This window comes from Empidonax traillii, unplaced genomic scaffold (assembly GCF_003031625.1).
Source record: "Empidonax traillii isolate 1590-97213 ecotype Southwest subspecies unplaced genomic scaffold, ASM303162v1 scaffold338:size1951571, whole genome shotgun sequence".
Taxonomy (NCBI): Eukaryota; Metazoa; Chordata; class Aves; order Passeriformes; family Tyrannidae; genus Empidonax; species Empidonax traillii.
The window spans coordinates 490,191-508,654 of NW_020955531.1; the positions used below are offsets into that span (position 1 = coordinate 490,191).

Sequence of the window (18,464 nt, forward strand, 5' to 3'; positions counted from 1 at the left end):
TTACAAAAGGTCTCCAAAAAAATGTGTTTCATTGGTGCAAGGCACCCACAGACCAGTGACTCCCCAGGATTTTCAGGGGAATCTGAGGGTGCACAGAGCTAGAGAGCCTTTTAGACCACAAACCTGCTCTAACTGCACTAAACCCCTGGCTTCACACCATCACAAGTCACATTTGGCCAGCTGTCACCCCTGCTCTACTTCTTCTTACTGACCCAACACAGCTACATAAAAACGACAATAGTTTTAATGTCAAAGGATTTTCTGCACAGCACTGGACTGAAAAAGTAAAACTTAAAGGAATCTGAAGTGCAGAGATCAGAAACAGACATGAGGTGTACTGAAAAACTCTTCTGGAGTGAGTTTGTTTCGACAGAAGGCAAATCAGCACACTTACAAAGGGAAGGGAAAGACACGACTGACTGGTACTGCCTGAGCACTCAGCGAAAAGGAATTAAGAAGTCATTCACAAACAGGAAACCCCTGCTGGCATTCAGCAGGTGAAGAGTGCACCCATTGTGAAAAATAAAAAGCCTCAAGAAAAGCACGGATCAGACAAGGGGAAGTGAAAATACCAATGCTGAGGAGGCTGAAGCAGCAAGAGATCAGAGAGAGCAAATGCAGAGCTCGCTGGAGGCAGCCTGAGTAATTTCTATTAATGACTCTGCAGTCACTAACAGGTGGGCAGGAGCTTCTACCCTGGGATGGAACCAATGGTGTGGGGCTACAAGTACTTAAAGAAGAATTTTTAAAGCCTTGGAAACTGAGGAAGACAGCAGAAAAAGCAAGGTAAGACACTGATTGCAATTAAGGGGGTTGAATGTTACACTCATTTAAAAAGTATCTGAAAGTTTGAATTGAAATGCATAGTCAAAATAAGGCATGGCCAACAGGGCCAAATATTTTGGGCATTTTGCGTAAGCAGAGTTCTCAGTACACAGAACTAGAGGCTCTTAAAATCTGTGTTTGTCTTTAGAAATTTATGACAAGCCAACTGAGGAGACACTGAGATCAGCATGCAGTTAAGCTCAACTAAAGATGGCAACCCACAATCCCCACTATTTCATTCCAACAGAAACGGGAATTGTGGATGCCCACTTGTCTGGGTATCTGGAAGCTGTGAGGAATCAAGGTGAACTTGTGCCATGCACTGTTTTAATACAAAGACAGATGCTGTCAATGCAATGTTGACATTCTGTGTACTAATGCCTTATGTAAACTGCCTCAGTCCTCTGAGAACTCACTACCAGCTTAAGGTTGTGTATCAGTTGTTAAAATAAACTAAGTCCCAGACTTCTGGGAAAAAGATGCTCCTTACACCTGAAAGTATTCTTACGACTCCAGCACCCAGTTAGCCTACAGGATGTCATACTCCATTCTTGTTACTGAATTCTTAGGACTTCTCACTTCAAAATCCTCTTTAATCGCAACATCTGTCTTTCAGAGACTCTGCTGCTGCCCACACACACTTAAACAATTTAATTTCATTGCCTGCTAGACAATAGTCTACTCATCTTTCTACACAACTGTCCTCGCTTGCATTTATTTCTTGTGCTTCTGAAAGTTTAAAAATTCTACAGGTTAAACTATATTTACAGTCCTCTCCTTGCTCTGTTGTGCCTAGGTAACAAACACCTGAAATTTCAGCAGCAGATGTACATGGCTTATGGAGTGCCACTTCCCTGACCAACAAAAAGAATTGTCTTCCCTAGCTCTGAATTTCTTAGTTTGGACAGATATATCATGACCTTGCTTTTATACTGAAATGCTTAGGCCTTAAATGGACAAAAATTTAATAGTGGGGGAGTGTTACTCTTCTACTCTGATTTTATATTCCAACTTGGTAGATAACTGGCTTTAAACAAAACACAGCACTTTAAACAGTTCGAAGTACAAAAGCCTTCTCTTGGTATCAGCAGTCAAATATGAGTGTTTTACTGTTCATTCCTTATCAGAATAAGGACAGCGAAGAGCAAGAAAGTGTCAAGACTTTTCTGCAATTTAGAACAGTATGATACTGGAACACTGTGACAGGCTGGAGGGAGTTTACCTTAATTGTCCTATTTTAGTTTCCCCAGAGAAAATTTTAAGCTGAGCCACAGAGGCAAATAGGACCTACATACATTTATGCCTAAATGTAGGAAGCTGTCATGCTGAAACTACCACTATCATCACTCTCCTGCTGGACTCCATCACGCTGTATTTTGTGGTCATGTTAGTCATGTACTAGACAAAATCTCAGTAAAATATTTACATAAGAAATGAGTGGCACAGCATCAGCATTGCTTGGAAAACCATTCCTTCTCCTGAAATCACAGAAAATGAGAGCAGTTAATACCCTCTGACGTGGAATACTTTGACATGAACCAATAGATACAGGAGGAGGTGACGAGACAAAAAAGATGAAAACTATTTACTCTAAAAATGGGAGGAGTTTTTAAACAAACAGAACTAAAGGAAGGCAGATGAAAAAGGGTTGTAACAGATTTATAAATGATTCTTTTTAGAGGAGGCAGATGCAAAGGTAGGAGAATTAAAAAGACAAAAGGACATAGCAGTAACTGATGTCTCTCTCAGCTAGAGAAGTGACCTGTCAGGTAGGTCTGAGAGCCAGAAAGCCAGATACAACACATGCATTCAGCTTTGCAGAGAGACCCTCTTGATCTTCAGGCAGTCTGAGGGTTGTAATTCTGGCAGCTAACCCTTCCATCTGCCTCAACCAAGATGATGTATAGAAAGCATGAATGAAGAAAAAGAACAATACGTAACTCTACAACCCTAACAAAGCCTAGGAAGTCCAAAGATTCAAATAAATGTTCCAATCACTGCTGGCCTGGGGAACTGCACATCAGAAACGCTCGGCAGTTTTGTTTGAAAGCCAAAAGAATGCCTGAGTTCCCATCTGCATTGTCATTCCTACTCCACTCTCCTTAGTAAGTGTATAACAACTTCACAGAGGATTCATTTTTCCCTCCCCTGTTGTCTAGGCACAAACCTGAATTACTCTCTGTTGAATAAGCCTGCCAGGATATCTTATGACACCAAGAAACTCCGTTCCTTAGCTTCACAAGGACAATAACAAATGTGGTTTACACATTGACTAAGCCCATTCCTTCCTTATCACTCCCCTTTCTCTCCCTCCCAAGACAATCTCTCCTAGAGATTGTGAAAAAGGAAAATTAGACTATTATAACTGCTAATACTAGATGTTACATTTCAATTTTGTCCTGTACTCAGAGATTAGCAAATTGGGAAAACCTATTTCTCCCTAATTTTTTCTTCACTGCTGATGAATTCAGATTGTGTGCATTCAGATGCCAAGGCTGATTACATATGGAAAGAAATGAAATACCAGAATTACAGAGACAAAAAACTTCAGAAAGTCACAATTCCAGACTAACGAAACATTCCATCTCACAAATGGGGACACTATTTCCACTGTATCTTCACCCATTACTTGCCCCCCCACACCCCACAATACCTGTCTTGTACATGGCTCATTCATGACTTTATCTGGGCTCCTGTGACTCTGTCTATGGCATTTTGTGAGTAGTGCTAGGGCCCAGGCTTGTGAACAGATGGAGTGAGCACAGGCAGCAGCAGATGCTTTTTCAGACAGTGTTTCTGCAAAGGTTGCAAGAAGTACAGGCTATGGCAGGTGCTCTGTCACCTCAACGCGCTCAGTGTCTCACAAATGTGCACAAGCACCTCTTTTGGGCACCCAAGGCGAGTCTGAAATTGGGTCTAATCTTACTTTGTTCCCTGAAGTGGATCAGCACTGCCCTGCACAGAGACTTTTTTGGCTGCTAAGAAGCCAGCCTGCCATGACAGCAGTAAAGCAACCAGCATTCTGATTTGATTCTTCCCTCATCTAGAGAGCTGTATACACATAACACAGCCATAAACAAATCACACCATCGTGCTATAGAATAAGTAACATTTGTTCTCTTTCTTCAATCCTCTCCTGTGCTCTAACCTGGCACATAACCACAACAGGGCTATAAATAATATATTCCTAACATCCTGGTCCTGTCAGATGCTCCTTTTCTCAAATGTGGAAAGTAATAGTGATGATAACTAGCTTTACGAACCACGTAGAATCTTGTTCATCATTGTTACAAATCTCCACACATATATGCAGGTCAGTGAGGACTGTGCAGCTAATTATGTTAATGAGGCACTTCTAAGGCAAATGTAGGCTGCCCACCAATGTATTTCAATGGCAATCACTTTAAAATACCTTAAATCTTTTAAGAAGTTAAAAGACCTAGATTCTCACCTCTTTGAAGAAAGCAAAACAATTTCAATTTTAATGCTGCTAGTGACTTAAATTCTCTAAAACAGATGAATATTTTTAGGCTGCTATTCCATGGTTCCACATACAAATTACACAGATAGCGATGACTCTTTTAATCTATCCTAAAAATTACCTATGTATTATTTATGCAGGTGTACTCATTTCAGGACCAAGACAAAAATCTCTTTGTAACCTTTTGAATGTGGTCTAGGGATCAGAAAATGGGCCAGAATTAAACCTGGGGGACTAACTCACCATGTGGCCTTGGGAAACTGCTTAGAGGGGGCCAAAACCTTGCGTCTCCCTGAGACTTACCACGGACAATCTCACTCATGCTGGCTGCAGCCTCGGCAGTTTGACTTCGGAGCTGCTCAGTGTCCCTGTGTGACTCCTGGGATGCAGGTGCTGAAGATGCTGAGGAGGAAGAGGATGAAGAAGAGGAGGCTGGTTTGGATTTGGAATGCAGGTCGTTCAGTCTCAGGAGGTTTTCAGGAGTCACAGTGTCTGGATTCACCGGGGCAGGATGCAGCGTGGCCGGTGCTACCGGGAAGAAGCTCTCTCTGTTGTCCTTCGTATGCTTTGGGGTTGTGGGGGCTTCTCCCATGGACTACAGAAAGAAAAAAGGGCAGGCAGAGACAGTGAGGAAACATCAGTAATTCTGCATGTTCTACCTGCTTCGACATTTTATAGACAGAAAACACTCTCTCTAAAGTAGAAATAACTTAATAGGGACTCAATCACTTTTCTCCTTTATGGATTATTTTTCTGTTCTTTGTGGTCTGTTTGGCAAACTAGCACTTTAACACTTATCCACATCCACATTTACAAAGTTTTATTTAACACATCCCTCGCAACAAAACACACTTTTCTGAACTCTGTAATTAAGCATGAGTTACAATCTCCTATAAACAGAAACACATTTATTTCATTTAAAAATACGTTGACAAATGTTTGACCAGAAAACACAGATCTGCAGTGCTTCAGGAGACTTTGCAAATTATTACAAAGGATAATTCTTAGTGAATGACATGAGAAGAAATGGAGAAAGCAGAAAAATGTATCTGCTCGCAAAATAAGCAATCAACCTAATCCCAAATCATAAATTCCTGGTAAATGCAGAACTGAATAACATTGGTGTCCAATTGGAACAGGCTCAATGAGATCTGCTGCCTGTGCAGGAGTGGCACCAAGAGCAATGCTCTTCTCCAAAGCCAGTGCTGAAAATTTAATACAGTGTCATTTATTATATAGACAGAAGGTAGAAGGGGGACATAAATTCACCAAAGAAGAGAACAAAAGTATCCATAAAATGAGTATCTTCTCTATAATTTTTATCAGTAATCAAATAAAGTATTCTTGCCTGTGAGGCCACAGAAAGCATTTATTTCACACTCTTTGCAGTCTTCATTTAATGGAAACTTATTGGACCGTAAAGGATACGGCTGAATGGAATTCTCAGATGTTTAATTGTCTGTCTCATACCTCTACCATGAAAAAAAACCCCTCATTTTAACCATGGTGATAGAGTATGAATGTTTGAAATAGAAACAGAGTTCTGCTGGCAAATGTAAAATCGAATTGGGCCCTAATGTCCTAGATGACCAAAGATTTATTACAATGCCAGAAGAGTCAGCAGAATTTCACTGAGAGAACAGAGCAACTTTCAGCTGGGGAAAATGCATATTTAAAATTCAAAGGTGGGAAGCACACAAGTACTTTTTTTTTTTATTTAATAATTGGTGGAATGTATTTTTGAAGTTCCTGAACTTGATTAATCAATCTCTAAAAAGTATACAATTAAAACCTGCCAGATGCTACGTGTACACAAAAACATAAAATACAGCAGCTATATTCACAACAATTACCATACTGGATCAGAAAAAGGTCTATTCTGCCTCTGAAAGTTGCAAGTTTCTGATGTTAAAGCATCAGTTCCAAAATTAAAGGTCTCCACATAGAAATGGGATCACACAAACCTGATATAAATTAAACTGCAGAAGAAAGCCTTAAGCCAGAAGTGAGATCACTAGAGGGAATGTTTTCAGCTGTGATTTAAAGGGAAAACCCTTCACACCCATGTGTTTCATTAACTTGCATAATCCCAGATGTAGAACCTGACATATTTGTGCTTGTATTGTATCCAAAATTTCTTCACGAGAAACACATGAAGGTACTACTACTTAGGTACACAGATATTAAAAATACATCTGCATCTCAAACTGTACTTCTATAAAAACACACAGCTATTTCCAGACAGAAAGAGGACATTCAGAAAGTAAGTCAGCAGTACTTGGCTGGTACTCAGAAGAAAAATGATTAGGGAGAGAAAGAGTGCAGCACCATGGGGTGATTCCTGCTGGAAGGGACCCCTGGATGTCTCCAGTCCAACTTCCTGCTCAAAGCTGAGCTGACTCCGCAGTTTGATCTGCCCAATTGCAAACTCTGCCAAGGACAGACATTTGAAAGCCTCTCCAGGCCCCTGTTCCAGCATTTTACCACCTTCACAGTGAACACTTCTTTCCAGTTGCTTCATCCAAATTTCTCTTGCTGCAACTTTAAATGGTGCCTCTTGTCTGGTTCCTTCCTTTCTTCTGCAGACTGCAATTCCATAACCTCACCCTCTGTTCCTCTTCTCCTCACCAGGATGAAGCATCCTTGTTCTCTCTGACCTCACTGCTGCAAGGACACATTGCTGACCTGTGCCCAACCTCCTGCCCCAAATCTTTTCTGGCAGAGCTGTTCCCCTGTCAGACTGCACGGGGATCAACCTGCCCCAGGTGCAGAACCATCAGGTAGTTCCTGTCAATGCAATCCCCATCTATCGGAGTTCCCTGTTCCAGCAGGCACACCTACACCTTTCTAGCACACTGACCATGCCCTCCAAGTTGGTGTCACTCAATACAGCCCATCATCCAACCACTCAGGACATCCCATCACCCAGCATTAGTGAGGACAGCTGACCAACACACATTTAACGAGGCAGTGGAGGGAGGCACAAACACAGGAAGGCCATCCTGTAAGTTGTAGATGATCAGAGAGAGAGAAAAGGTTGAAACTGAAACAACCCTTATTGTTACACAAAGATAGAACCAAACTCATCTTTAATTTCTCTCAAAATGAAGATGCTGTATTGGGGGTAAGAAAAATAAATCAGTTTTTACTTTGAATCAGTTCCTCCAGGTAAAGTTGTGGCTTGGGCAGGATTTTTATTTTATGCCTCATAACAAGAGAAACATTTTATTTGCACAAAAGAGTAAAGGTGAAAGTAACATGATGTTTTTATCTCAGTAAAATCATGACCAAAAATTCTAATGTGAAGTCAAAAAGTGCAGCCTTATACAAAAGAAAGGTAACAAAGAAGATTGTTGTGTTTATGGCTTTAAAAGGAACCTTCCAGATGCGATCTGGTGAAGAGTTGTGTAAGGCTGCTGTAAACAGACAGGTTCTTTTCAACCCAATGAAACAGAGACCTTGGAAAGAGAAAAAAAAATCCTCTCGATGACTTTCTTTTCTCAAAAGACGGGATGAAATAAAAAAAGAGGAGAAATCTTCCTTTAAAGTAAGGGCCAAGTATTAACAAATCCACTGTTGGCTACTGTGCATTCTGCAACTCACAGAGCCCTAAGAAAAGGGATTTAAACCTGTTTCCTATGTTTTACTGGACTCAGAAACTGCAGACCACCCAAAAGTTGTAAGCACAAAGCTAAGATGAGCACCACACTGAGGCACACGTTCTTTAAAAGGGTTTGGTTTTAGTGAAGGGGCAAGAATTCCAGCACCCCTGAGCAGTAAGGATGCTACTCACAAAGCCCAAGTCAGAACAACATCACTAACTATACTGCTCAAGACTTACGGGACCACATTTCATCACCCTGCAGGAAAACACAGGACCTTGTAACACCAGAGCTGAGAAATAAACCCAGAAAAACTCATTAGAGGAAGTCTTGGATTTACCAGAAGCCCTTTATGTTCATCTATTTCTACTGTTAAACCAGCGGCAAAGCATATTTTTTCTACAGACATGCTGCAGGAAACTGAGAGGCAGTGACAATCCTTTACCAGTGTTTTATGTGGTTTCTCATTAGGAGATTTTTTTTTTAATTTTTACTTTGCTGTGGCACTAAGTCATAACCTGACTCAGTCAGAACTTTTCCTTTCCCCTCTTCAATCCATCTCACCATGCTCAGTGTCTCTGTTAACCACCACTATTATAAAGTGGATTTAGTCACCAAGAGGAAACAAATCTTTTCTTACATTGATGAGGATGTTACTTACAGAACAAGTGCATATAACTGAACTGAAATGAAAACTCTTATCTGCCTTCTTCTTCCCATCTTTCATTGTAATTACAGGTTCATCTAGTCAAGACTGGACTTCCTTCTAGATTTTCAAAAAAAAATAGATGAGGTACTGAAGGGTATGCAGTACTACTTTTCCACTGACTGCTATGCTACCAAAGTGGATGGAAAAAACATTTAAGGCTTATAAATATCCAAATGATGTGTCACAGATGGTCCATTGCTTCCATAAAGACCCATTATCTTCTTTGCTCTTTAAAAAAAAACTTAGCAAAAATATTCCTTATTTTGAAGAATGCATAAAGGTGAAATTTAAATGAACAATTAGGATGCACGTCTGCGTAAACTGTGACTATTTCTGACTTATACAGGTCACAAAATCATTCTCCTCATTTGTTAGAACCTTGACTATTTCAGCAGACTCTTCAAAGAGTTCACTCAGCTTCAGGGAAGCTACAGACAAACCCTTCCCATGTTGAAAGCTGAGACAAAAAGAAGTGAGGGAAATGCTGGAAAGCCAGCACTGGGACAGACTTCCACCAATAAAAGCATCAGCAAAAGTGCAGAATTTTTTCACATAAGTTAGTGGAAAAATAGCTCCCTATAGTTTCCCAATGAGGCATTTCAGTAGAGAGACAACAGGAGCAACAAAAAGAAATTGTGCATTAAGATAAAATGTAAGAAAAATTTTACTTTGTAGCCTACCTGTGAAGGCATAAACCAGATAACCTGACCGAGGTTTTCTTTTTATCATATTTACTGATTTTTGCAAAACACATTTTGAAAAACAAGGAAATCCTGCAGCCACCTTGCTGCTCCTGGAAGGGCTCAGTGCCCTGAGGATGTGGGGAAAAGTAACCACCGAACGTTCCAAAGAAAGGGAAAGTGACAGTTTTCCCAACAGAAGTTCCCCAACGAAAGATGCTGGCACTGCAACTGTTACATAACATTTTCTTGCTGGTGTGTTTTTTGGTTTTGTTTTTGTTTTTTTTTTAATTATTCCCATGCCTGAGTTTAGCACAGTAGTAGGACTGAAGTCAGAATCCACCTCGCAAAAAGGTGTGCCTTTGTAGAAGGATTATCAGCACATTCCCACAAAACCTGGGAGCTGTCACACAAACTGGGTGAACAATATGCTGGCCACATTCCACAGTATTACCACTCCAACTGCTGCTCAGTATTGTGTTTTAATTAGACTATGTCTATTCATTCTTTTTTTCCCTCTCAATCTCTCTACAGCAGCATTTTAAAAAAATCTCATTTGGAAGCTTTCTTCCAGGTACATTAGAAATAGCAGCAGTATCCATGATCCAGATTGTGGAGAACCTTGTATTTCCTAAGAGTAGAGTTTTATAAACAGAAAACAACAAAGGCTTAAATACATACGATTGAACTGCACTCTAGCCTAAGTAAATATCCCATTTACACAAACACATGCAGGGGCTCAATGTCCTGCTCTACACGGGCAATCATACTCCAGCAACGCTTCCATACACAAAAACATCATTATTGGACCAAGAGATCAGGTAGCAGGATGAAAAACATTAATATACAAAGTAAAAGATAAAAAGTGTCTGTTCTTTCCTTCATGCTCACTTAATGATTGCTTTCTGCAGGAGACAGAAGGAGGAGAGCTGTTAATTATATCAAGAATACACCTCCAGGATAGAGTGAGAGGGGGATGCCATGGCAACTGGCAAATGCAACAGTGAACAAAATGGTCACCCTTTGGTAGGAGACCATGAAAGAGCTCGTCCTTTTGTCCCCCCCATCCCCACCTCCTCCTTCCCCCTCCTTTCTTGTCATCTTTGCTGCATTAATAAAGCACACAGACAACTCAGGAAAAACAACTTTTTCTGTAAGCAGTCTCTGACGTCTTGATGTGCAGGAAGAAAAGATGAAAATTAGCAGCATGTGGGTGGAACAAAAAGGGGGAGAAAACACATGAGGTAGAACCAGAGATGATTATTTTCTAATTATTTAATATTTTCCTGATCTCCTCCCATCCCCAGCAAAGTGCCTTTACAGAAGGGTTTTAGCTGTTTCCTGAAGAGAACAGCTTGGTGGTTTGTTGCTTTTTGGGGGTTTCTTTTAATGTGAGAAATCGAGAAGAAAACGCTCTAGACACCCAAGGCAGTTCAAACAAGTCACTCTCAAGTTTTCTCCTTGAAGAAAAAAGCCTAAAAGCCCGTGTCACTGCAGTGCTGACTGCATTCCACAGCAGAAGAGGAAAAAATCCATGGGAGTGCCCTCTAGCTTCACTCACAGAAAATTTTTTCCTGTTCCAAGTAAAATGTCACATTCACTGTAAGGTCCAACTTAGGGGCTGTACTATCACTAGACTGATGCTCCACAGTCAATCTGAGCACTTCTGACGTTGTGTGTGGTTTCAGCTGCTGCCCCTGTACAGCAAACCCATCACTCGCAATCCCCTGAACCCCTCCAGTACTCCCCCCTAAAAATCACCAGCACTGGGAAGAGACAAACACTGGTGAATGAAGAATAAAGACCCCAGTTACCTGTTTTGGAACTAGAAAAGGACAGTGAGAGCAGCACTAAAACAGCACCTTCCCTTAGGAAATACTGCTTTTATATTAAAGAAGCAGCAGAACTTTATAAAATCAGGGATCATGCTGGCAGCCCACGAGGAGCCTGAAAGGCATGACTTCTCTGCATAACCTGATTGTGCCTTTGTGTTTATAATAAAGTTCACTTGTTTTGATTCTGGTGGCAGCTCCTTCATGAAGCATCATGTTTAATTAGACCTGACACTGACTACTGATGAGTTTTGACTGTATGTTTAGAGAGAGAAATGGGGAAAGCACTCGGAGTTTGGCACCAGCCAGTGGGAGAAGGTGGTCACAGATGTGTTACTTTGGAAGAGGTGAGTGAAGCAAAAGGTGAAAGGAAGGATTTGATCAGTCAGAATGGAGCAGGGAGAGCTCAAGCTTTGGCAGCTGAAGCAGGAAAGGGCAGCTGAAAATTTCTTTTCTCTCCCTCACACTTCAGGGATGGAGTCGGTCCCAGAACAAGGATTTTTTTTGGCTAAGGCTGCAGTGAGTCTGAAATAACTCAGCAATGTTGAAATAGCCCCTTCTCATGACATTTGGATGATAAACTATACCATGAGGAGCCAATAGAAGTTTCAGCTCCTACAATGCTGCCCATTACTAGGGCTTTCTACATACAGTCCCATATTCTCAAGGGTCACAACACAGGACCAGAGACTTAATGGCATTTTGGAAATTTGCCTTTGAATGCTCTTGTATTTTTAGAGATGTTAAATCCAGCCCTGTATGCAACACTGATGTCTGTAATGTTTTAAGCTATTTGTTTTATATAAATTCAGTTCCCAGGATTAGAGATACCCTAACACACAACCACAGAGTTTTATCTGTCGTGACTTTCAACACGGGTGAAAGTTTTAATTTTAGTAATAAGGCATTCAATATTAAGTCCACAGTAATAAAAATACCTTTTCAAATTGCAAGTCCGGGAAGAAAAGAAGACAGATGGGTTCTTTGACTCAGGTATCTCCACATGAATTTATAGAATATTCTGTGCACTACAAAGCTTCACCGTACCTTGTGCTGCAATAACTTTCCCATGTCAATATGTCCTAACAGTATACAATGAAGAATTTAATAGGACCAATTTTAGGCAGCCAGTGGAAAGTCTTATTAGAAAATCTCTAATTATCTAGAAGCCTTACAACTGCTTTCTGCCAGCACATCCCCTCCTTGGTTCCCAGCACCACATATTTAAGTACAATGCTACTTCAAAGTCAAACTAGTCTGCCTCAATCTTTCATTCCCCCTCAACAAGGCCTCCTTCGTATTCCATTTCCAGGGACCATTAATTTCATATGAAAATCAGAGTTGGCAAGGCTAAAAATATATCTTATAACTCAGAGCAATAGCTGACTGCTTTTGGCATCTCTGCAAATCTTTTAGATAACATTCTCAGACAGAAAATCAAAGAAAAGAACAAGAATCCTTCAAAATGCTGTTTGACCACGAAGGGAATTAATCTCTAGTGTAACTTTAGTTACTTAACTAGTAATGGCACAGCAACCACCACTGGATAGCAATTTCAGCCCCTTTGATATGTGTATATCAAAAGCCTTGCTGACACTTAAGAACTTAAAGGGAAAAGGACAAAAAGAGGAAGAATTACTTTTGGCTACACCTGTTCTCCACAACAGCATTAATATCAGCATTTAAGAATGTTGCATCACCACTATTTCGATTTTGAACTAAGATGTTCTTAAGTTGATGAATACATCACTTAAAAATAATTACTGTTGTTATTATTATTATTTAGTGAAAGAAATGTCCTAGAAGCTTACTGAACACATTTTTGTATCAATTACTGGGATTTTGTCTGTTTATGCTGCTCTATTCCCATACTCCATAAAGGATTTTCCTTTCTATTAAAAATAAAAAACCTGCACACATTTGAGTCTTTCCCCCATTTCACTTTCACATAAGTGTTACAAGTTCAGATTTTATTTCACCTTTATGGTTTGGCAGTAAATATGCATTACATAACACTGGACCCAGCCAGATACAGCCACAGCCCAAATTATTCATAAAGTTAAAACCTCCATCCCCCCTGAGTATGGTAACATACACGGATTCATTTATATTTTATTTACTAGCAGCTTTCTCAAGCCCACAAGTCTCTCTTTGGTAGCCTCTTTGAATGACTGTTTCAGGTCTTCAGACATAAAAAACTTAAAGCCCTCTTTAGTAGGATCTGGTAAAGCAAAATCAAGTTTGCTATGGGAAAACAAATTACTCCTGAAAAGTTAGAGTTGGGTCTAATTAAGTTTGAGATGATGTTTAATTGGTAAGATGATGCTCAAGTGATTTTTTTCAACCAGAGATCTGATATTGCAGCATTTCAGCCAAGTCTGTACCAAGGACATGTGCACACCCCTCTCTGTTACAAGCACTACAATCTAAACACAGGTGAAGATGTTGAGCACCACCTGCACTAAGAACAGCAGCCCCACATACAGAGGAACCCCTCTGACACCCCAAACCCTTCCTAAGCCACTTCCCATGGGTTCAGCTGACTTTCTAAAACATGATGTGAGTCTCACTGGCTCAAAACATGCAAGCATTGCATCACTCATGACAGCCACAGAGAATTTCCGAAAGCAAGTCAAAGGGTCACAGTATTGCCAAGCTATTAAAAAGATTAGATCTCATCACACAAGTGTAAGAACCCACTTTGTCCAATTCCATTCACTGATTGCTGTATTGTTTCCTGCTTGTGCCTGAAGAGGCACAGAAAAAGATGTCAACATAGTTGTTAAATATTTAGGTTAGAAAACACTAAACGGTCTGGAAGAAAGTTGAAAAACCATAATTATAAGTAATTCCTAATTTTAGGAGCAAGTGAAAACGTTCATAAAGAAACCATATAATGCCTGGAACTGTAAAATAGAACAGCCAGCAGCAAAAGATATAAATCAAGATGAATTTTGTGCTCTTTTTCTTTTTTTTTTAACTGTCAGTTTCTTGGGATAAGTGACTGAAGAACCACAGGCCCTGCAACTCTACTCAAACTACCCAGGAACAAAGCACTTCCCTCGGCTGCACCAGTTCTATACATGACATCATTTGCTTACAGAAAGCAAACACTTGCCAATTTTAAATAAAACAGGATTCAATCTGTTGAAAACAGACAGATGTCTAAGAGAGTGGCTATTCCTGTGTCTCCACACGAATTCCTGGTGTTATACGAGCAGTGCAGCAGCTTCACACGGCTCGCAGGATCCTGCTCGGAGCAGACGAAAATGAGACTGCAGGATGTAATAACCTCGTTAGCTGGGACTGCTTCCTACAAGGGAAAGCTTCCAAGCTTCAAAGTGCAGCCTATTAAGAGCTGTGTTTTATTTCAACTGATTTAACAGGAAATCTTATCGCTTCCAGTGCAGTTAAATGCAAGCTCACCTATTGTTCTACTTTCAGTATTAGTTTGTGTGCAGGTTTTTCACCATTCCCATGTTTTGTCTGAGTAACCGTTGACTCTGCTGGAAGAGCTGGAGTAGCAATCACATTCTCAGAACTTTCAAGAAAGCCCAGCAAGGAACTGGGCTGAGAGACGAGAATCTGGTGAATGGTTTTTAAAAAGGTGAATACATGCAAAAACCCAACAGCAACATTACTTTTTGAAGAAGCTTATTAGCAAATTATTTTTATTTCGAAGTCATAAATCTAAGCGTGATAAAGTCTATTTTTCCCCAAAATAAAGTGAAATAGACTTAACATGCTGAGTCAGTATGTCTTTATTAAAAAACAATTAAAACCTTAAATACCAGACTATGATCAAACAAACACTACTAGAATAAATATCTCTTTTAACATTTCTGTTCACTTCTATCATTCAATGGAAAAATGTTACTGGCTTCCTGAGGTGCACAAATTGGAAGAAGTTACTTCCATGAAAATCTAATAAACAAAAAAAAACCCTAATTTTCCCTCTTTCATCCTCTCCTGTTACTCTGCTAGGAGATGCATTATACAAATGCACAGTTTAACTAAAAAAAAAAAAAATTATGGAAAATACAAACCTAGTAAATACTTTGGGGCATTCATCTCACAGTTTGCTGCAAAATGAATGACCGCTAAACACGTCATTCATCCAGTTTTATTCTTGGCTTTGATTTCACATTAAGGACTGGTAAATAACAATGCCTTTAAAGTTCTGTAACTGTTCGCTGGATAAACCCAGAAACTACATGCTAAAAACAAACTGAGTAATATAACAAGAGTTAAAATCAGATTCTGAAGCATGCAAGTTGAGAGAAAAGCTATGTGGTATTTCTGGAGCAGAGTGCAATGTCAGCCAGGGAAGAGCTGCTGAGGTTGTTTGCCCTTAGGGATCAGAAGGAAGTAATTACCATCCATGAAATGCTGAGGAATGACATGGACATTAGGAAAACTGTAGTGTGCCATAAACATTTCAATTTGAGGATGGTTTGGGGTTTTCCCAATAGCTTCTGGGCATGCAAACTATTCTTCAAGCTTGACATAAACAGTAGCAACAACCCTAATAAGGGGGATGAGCTCCCTACACTAATGTGGTCAGCTTACCTTAGATGACAACAGTACAAGGAAAGCAGATATTTTTAAGTGCTGGAGACATTCAGCAACAGATTTACCTGTACAAACTAATAAAAGTTTGTTAGAAGCAGTCAGAGACTTCAGAGCTCACCTGTTTCTGTGCTGATGCTCCCATATGCACCTGGCAAAACTTGACTGCCTGTTCAAGTGCTGCTTCTTCATCCACCTAAACACAGAATCACAACTAATGAAGTCATAATTACTTATCTCATCTGTAAATCTAATTAAATTGAGATGAAATCGGGATGTAGAGTATGGGACTAAGGGGGAGAAGCAGCACTTTTATGGCAGAACGCTGACCTTAAGTTATTCAGCAGTGTATATCCAAAGATACATACTCAACTCTCTCAATTCAAACTGACATTTAGCATGAACAAACCCCACATAATTGGTATTGTAGCTCTTAACTGATTTCAGAAATGTAGTTCCAAAATACGGAGGGTCTTACTCCCCCTCTCCAGCAGTGGTCTTGTCAAGAGAATGATTCTTTAGGAGACATTTATCTCCCCAACTTTTGAACAGGTATAGGGCCAATTTCATACTGCTTGGTTTAGCAATTACTGTTATTCTACAATCATGTCTGAGACCACGCAGAGAAATTACAATTAATGATACAATACTTTACCTGCTTAATCAGCATGTACGTTTCGGACATGATCTTCTCAATTTTACCCAGGTCATAGGCCATGACCTTCTGACCCTGCTGCCACACTCGATAAGCATCGAGCAGAAGTGTTTTTCCAGACTCCACATCCTCAAGTAATTTCCTCTTCCTGCTTGATCTCTGGACAGGTTCTTCTGTAGGTACTGCTTGAACTATTCCTTTAGCTGCCTGCTGCTGATGTTTCGAGCTGATACTTAGCTCTTCCAAAGAAAGTTCTGGAGTCCGGCTCTCTGGAGCTCTCTCCTTTGAGGTCCTGCCAGACTGAAGTCGGTCTGGCTCACTGCGTTTACATGAAGAATCAATTTTTTCAGGGTCATTGGAATAGCCATCAAGATCCATAGGCTCAACTGAACCAGGGCCAGGGAGCTCCTTAATCTCCTTGTCATTCCTGTCCTCTTGTTCCAATATGTCCATAGCATTGGGAATTTGTCCCTGGGTCACCTCCTTTACTCCATTTTCAGTACTATGTGCTACTCCATCTGATAAAACCGGCTTTTTGGGAAGGACATCTTTCCCTTCTTCAGCACTAGTTTTATTTGAGACGTCTGTTGTCATCCTTCCTGAAGCAAGGTTAGAGGACTTGGAACCCTGATCTTCTGAAACCTTAATAAAAGAAATCATTCTTCTCTGTTATCATTGAAATCAGAAAGCATTTGAGCACAGCAATGACCACCAAGAATACTGACAACAAGTACCTTTCATTACTGCCCCTGTTGAAGAAAATGCATTTATTCTATGTTCATTCTTTTTTGTTCCTGACTGTTAATTAATCCAAGCCACAAGTCTTACAATTAAAGTATTTTACTCAGTGAAAACACCACAGAGAAATCAACAGGATGAACCAAAGCCACAATGTTTTTTTTTCCCCACTACTTCAGTCCATGTTCTGGGCTCCAACTAAATGAAATTCAAGGTTTAGCAGCACAAATTTTTCTTCTAATGTATTGAAATCAAAACTCAATCTGTTTCTTTTGGCAGCTGCAGATCACTCTCAAATTTATGAATCTTCTCTTTGGCTGTTCTTACATAACTTTCTTGTTAATAGATCAAGAAGTAGGGAAACCTTGCTATAGTATTTTAATTTTTATGACTTTACTTTGGTGATGTTCCAAAGGTAGAAAAACCTCAGAACATCATCTCTTCTTTCAAAAATTTCTAATGATACAATTCTTCCATCCAGATTTATGAACAAACTATTTCATATACAGAGTTCTGATGTTCTTGAGGATGTTTGCATTTAATTTGTTAAACCTACAGTCTGTTAGCTTGGAAAGCCCTTAGGAACAAGTCCTTCCTTCAATGTGTTTACCAAATAAAGCTCCAATTTCCAGTTACCTTAACCTGGAAATGGATTAGTTTCTATATGACTTTTCAAAATTAAATCTACATTACTACTATATGTAATAACAAGTGTGGTGCTGTCAAGGACTAGCAGTTAAAAGTGGCCAGGCATGTAACATCTAGTTCTCTGGTTTTGTTTTGCAAGAGGAATCTCAGCTCATTTTAAAAGGAAATTTCCAATAGACCAGACCTGAAAATGGAGCTTTTTTACACTCCATGTATATACCATTATCTGAAATGTAAACAAAAGTTATCAGAAATCAGTGCTGATAATGTAGCCCTTCATTCTCAGGCGATCTAAGGAATGGGTAAACCCAACCTAGAAAAACCTAATTACTAAATTACAGCCATTAAGTGCCCTGCTGCCCTACCTGTGTCAGATCGTTGAGGGTGTCCTCCAGCACTTTCACTGTGAGCACAAAGGCTTGTTGGGCCAGAACCTGGCGATCTGCATCACGCAAGTACTTCCTGAGCCACAGGGAGAGAACAAATGAAGTTAACTGCCAAAAGCTTTCAGGACTTTCAAAGCAAGAACCAAGACATTAAAAAAAAAAAAAAAAAAAAAAAAAAAAAAAAAAAAAAAAAAAAAAAAAAAAAAAAAAAAAAAAAAAAAAAAAAAAAAAAAAAAAAAAAAAAAAAAAAAAAAAAAAAAAAAAAAAAAAAAAAAAAAAAAAAAAAAAAAAAAAAAAAAAAAAAAAAAAAAAAAAAAAAAAAAAAAAAAAAAAAAAATA

General features: G+C 39.6%; 1 protein-coding gene across 6 annotated transcripts in view; it reads right to left on the minus strand.

Moving 5' to 3' along the window:
• Positions 1-18,464, minus strand: part of CABIN1 (calcineurin binding protein 1) — a 109,815-nt gene that overhangs the window by 10,405 nt on the left and 80,946 nt on the right. For all 6 annotated transcript variants that reach the window (XM_027892032.1, XM_027892036.1, XM_027892034.1 and 3 more), the window contains 4 exons: positions 18,105-18,201; positions 16,354-16,995; positions 15,820-15,894; positions 4,610-4,901 (listed from right to left, as the gene is read on the minus strand). In XM_027892032.1, the coding sequence (XP_027747833.1) occupies positions 4,610-4,901; positions 15,820-15,894; positions 16,354-16,995; positions 18,105-18,201 (1,106 nt within the window). The remainder of the gene's footprint in view (positions 1-4,609; positions 4,902-15,819; positions 15,895-16,353; positions 16,996-18,104; positions 18,202-18,464) is intronic.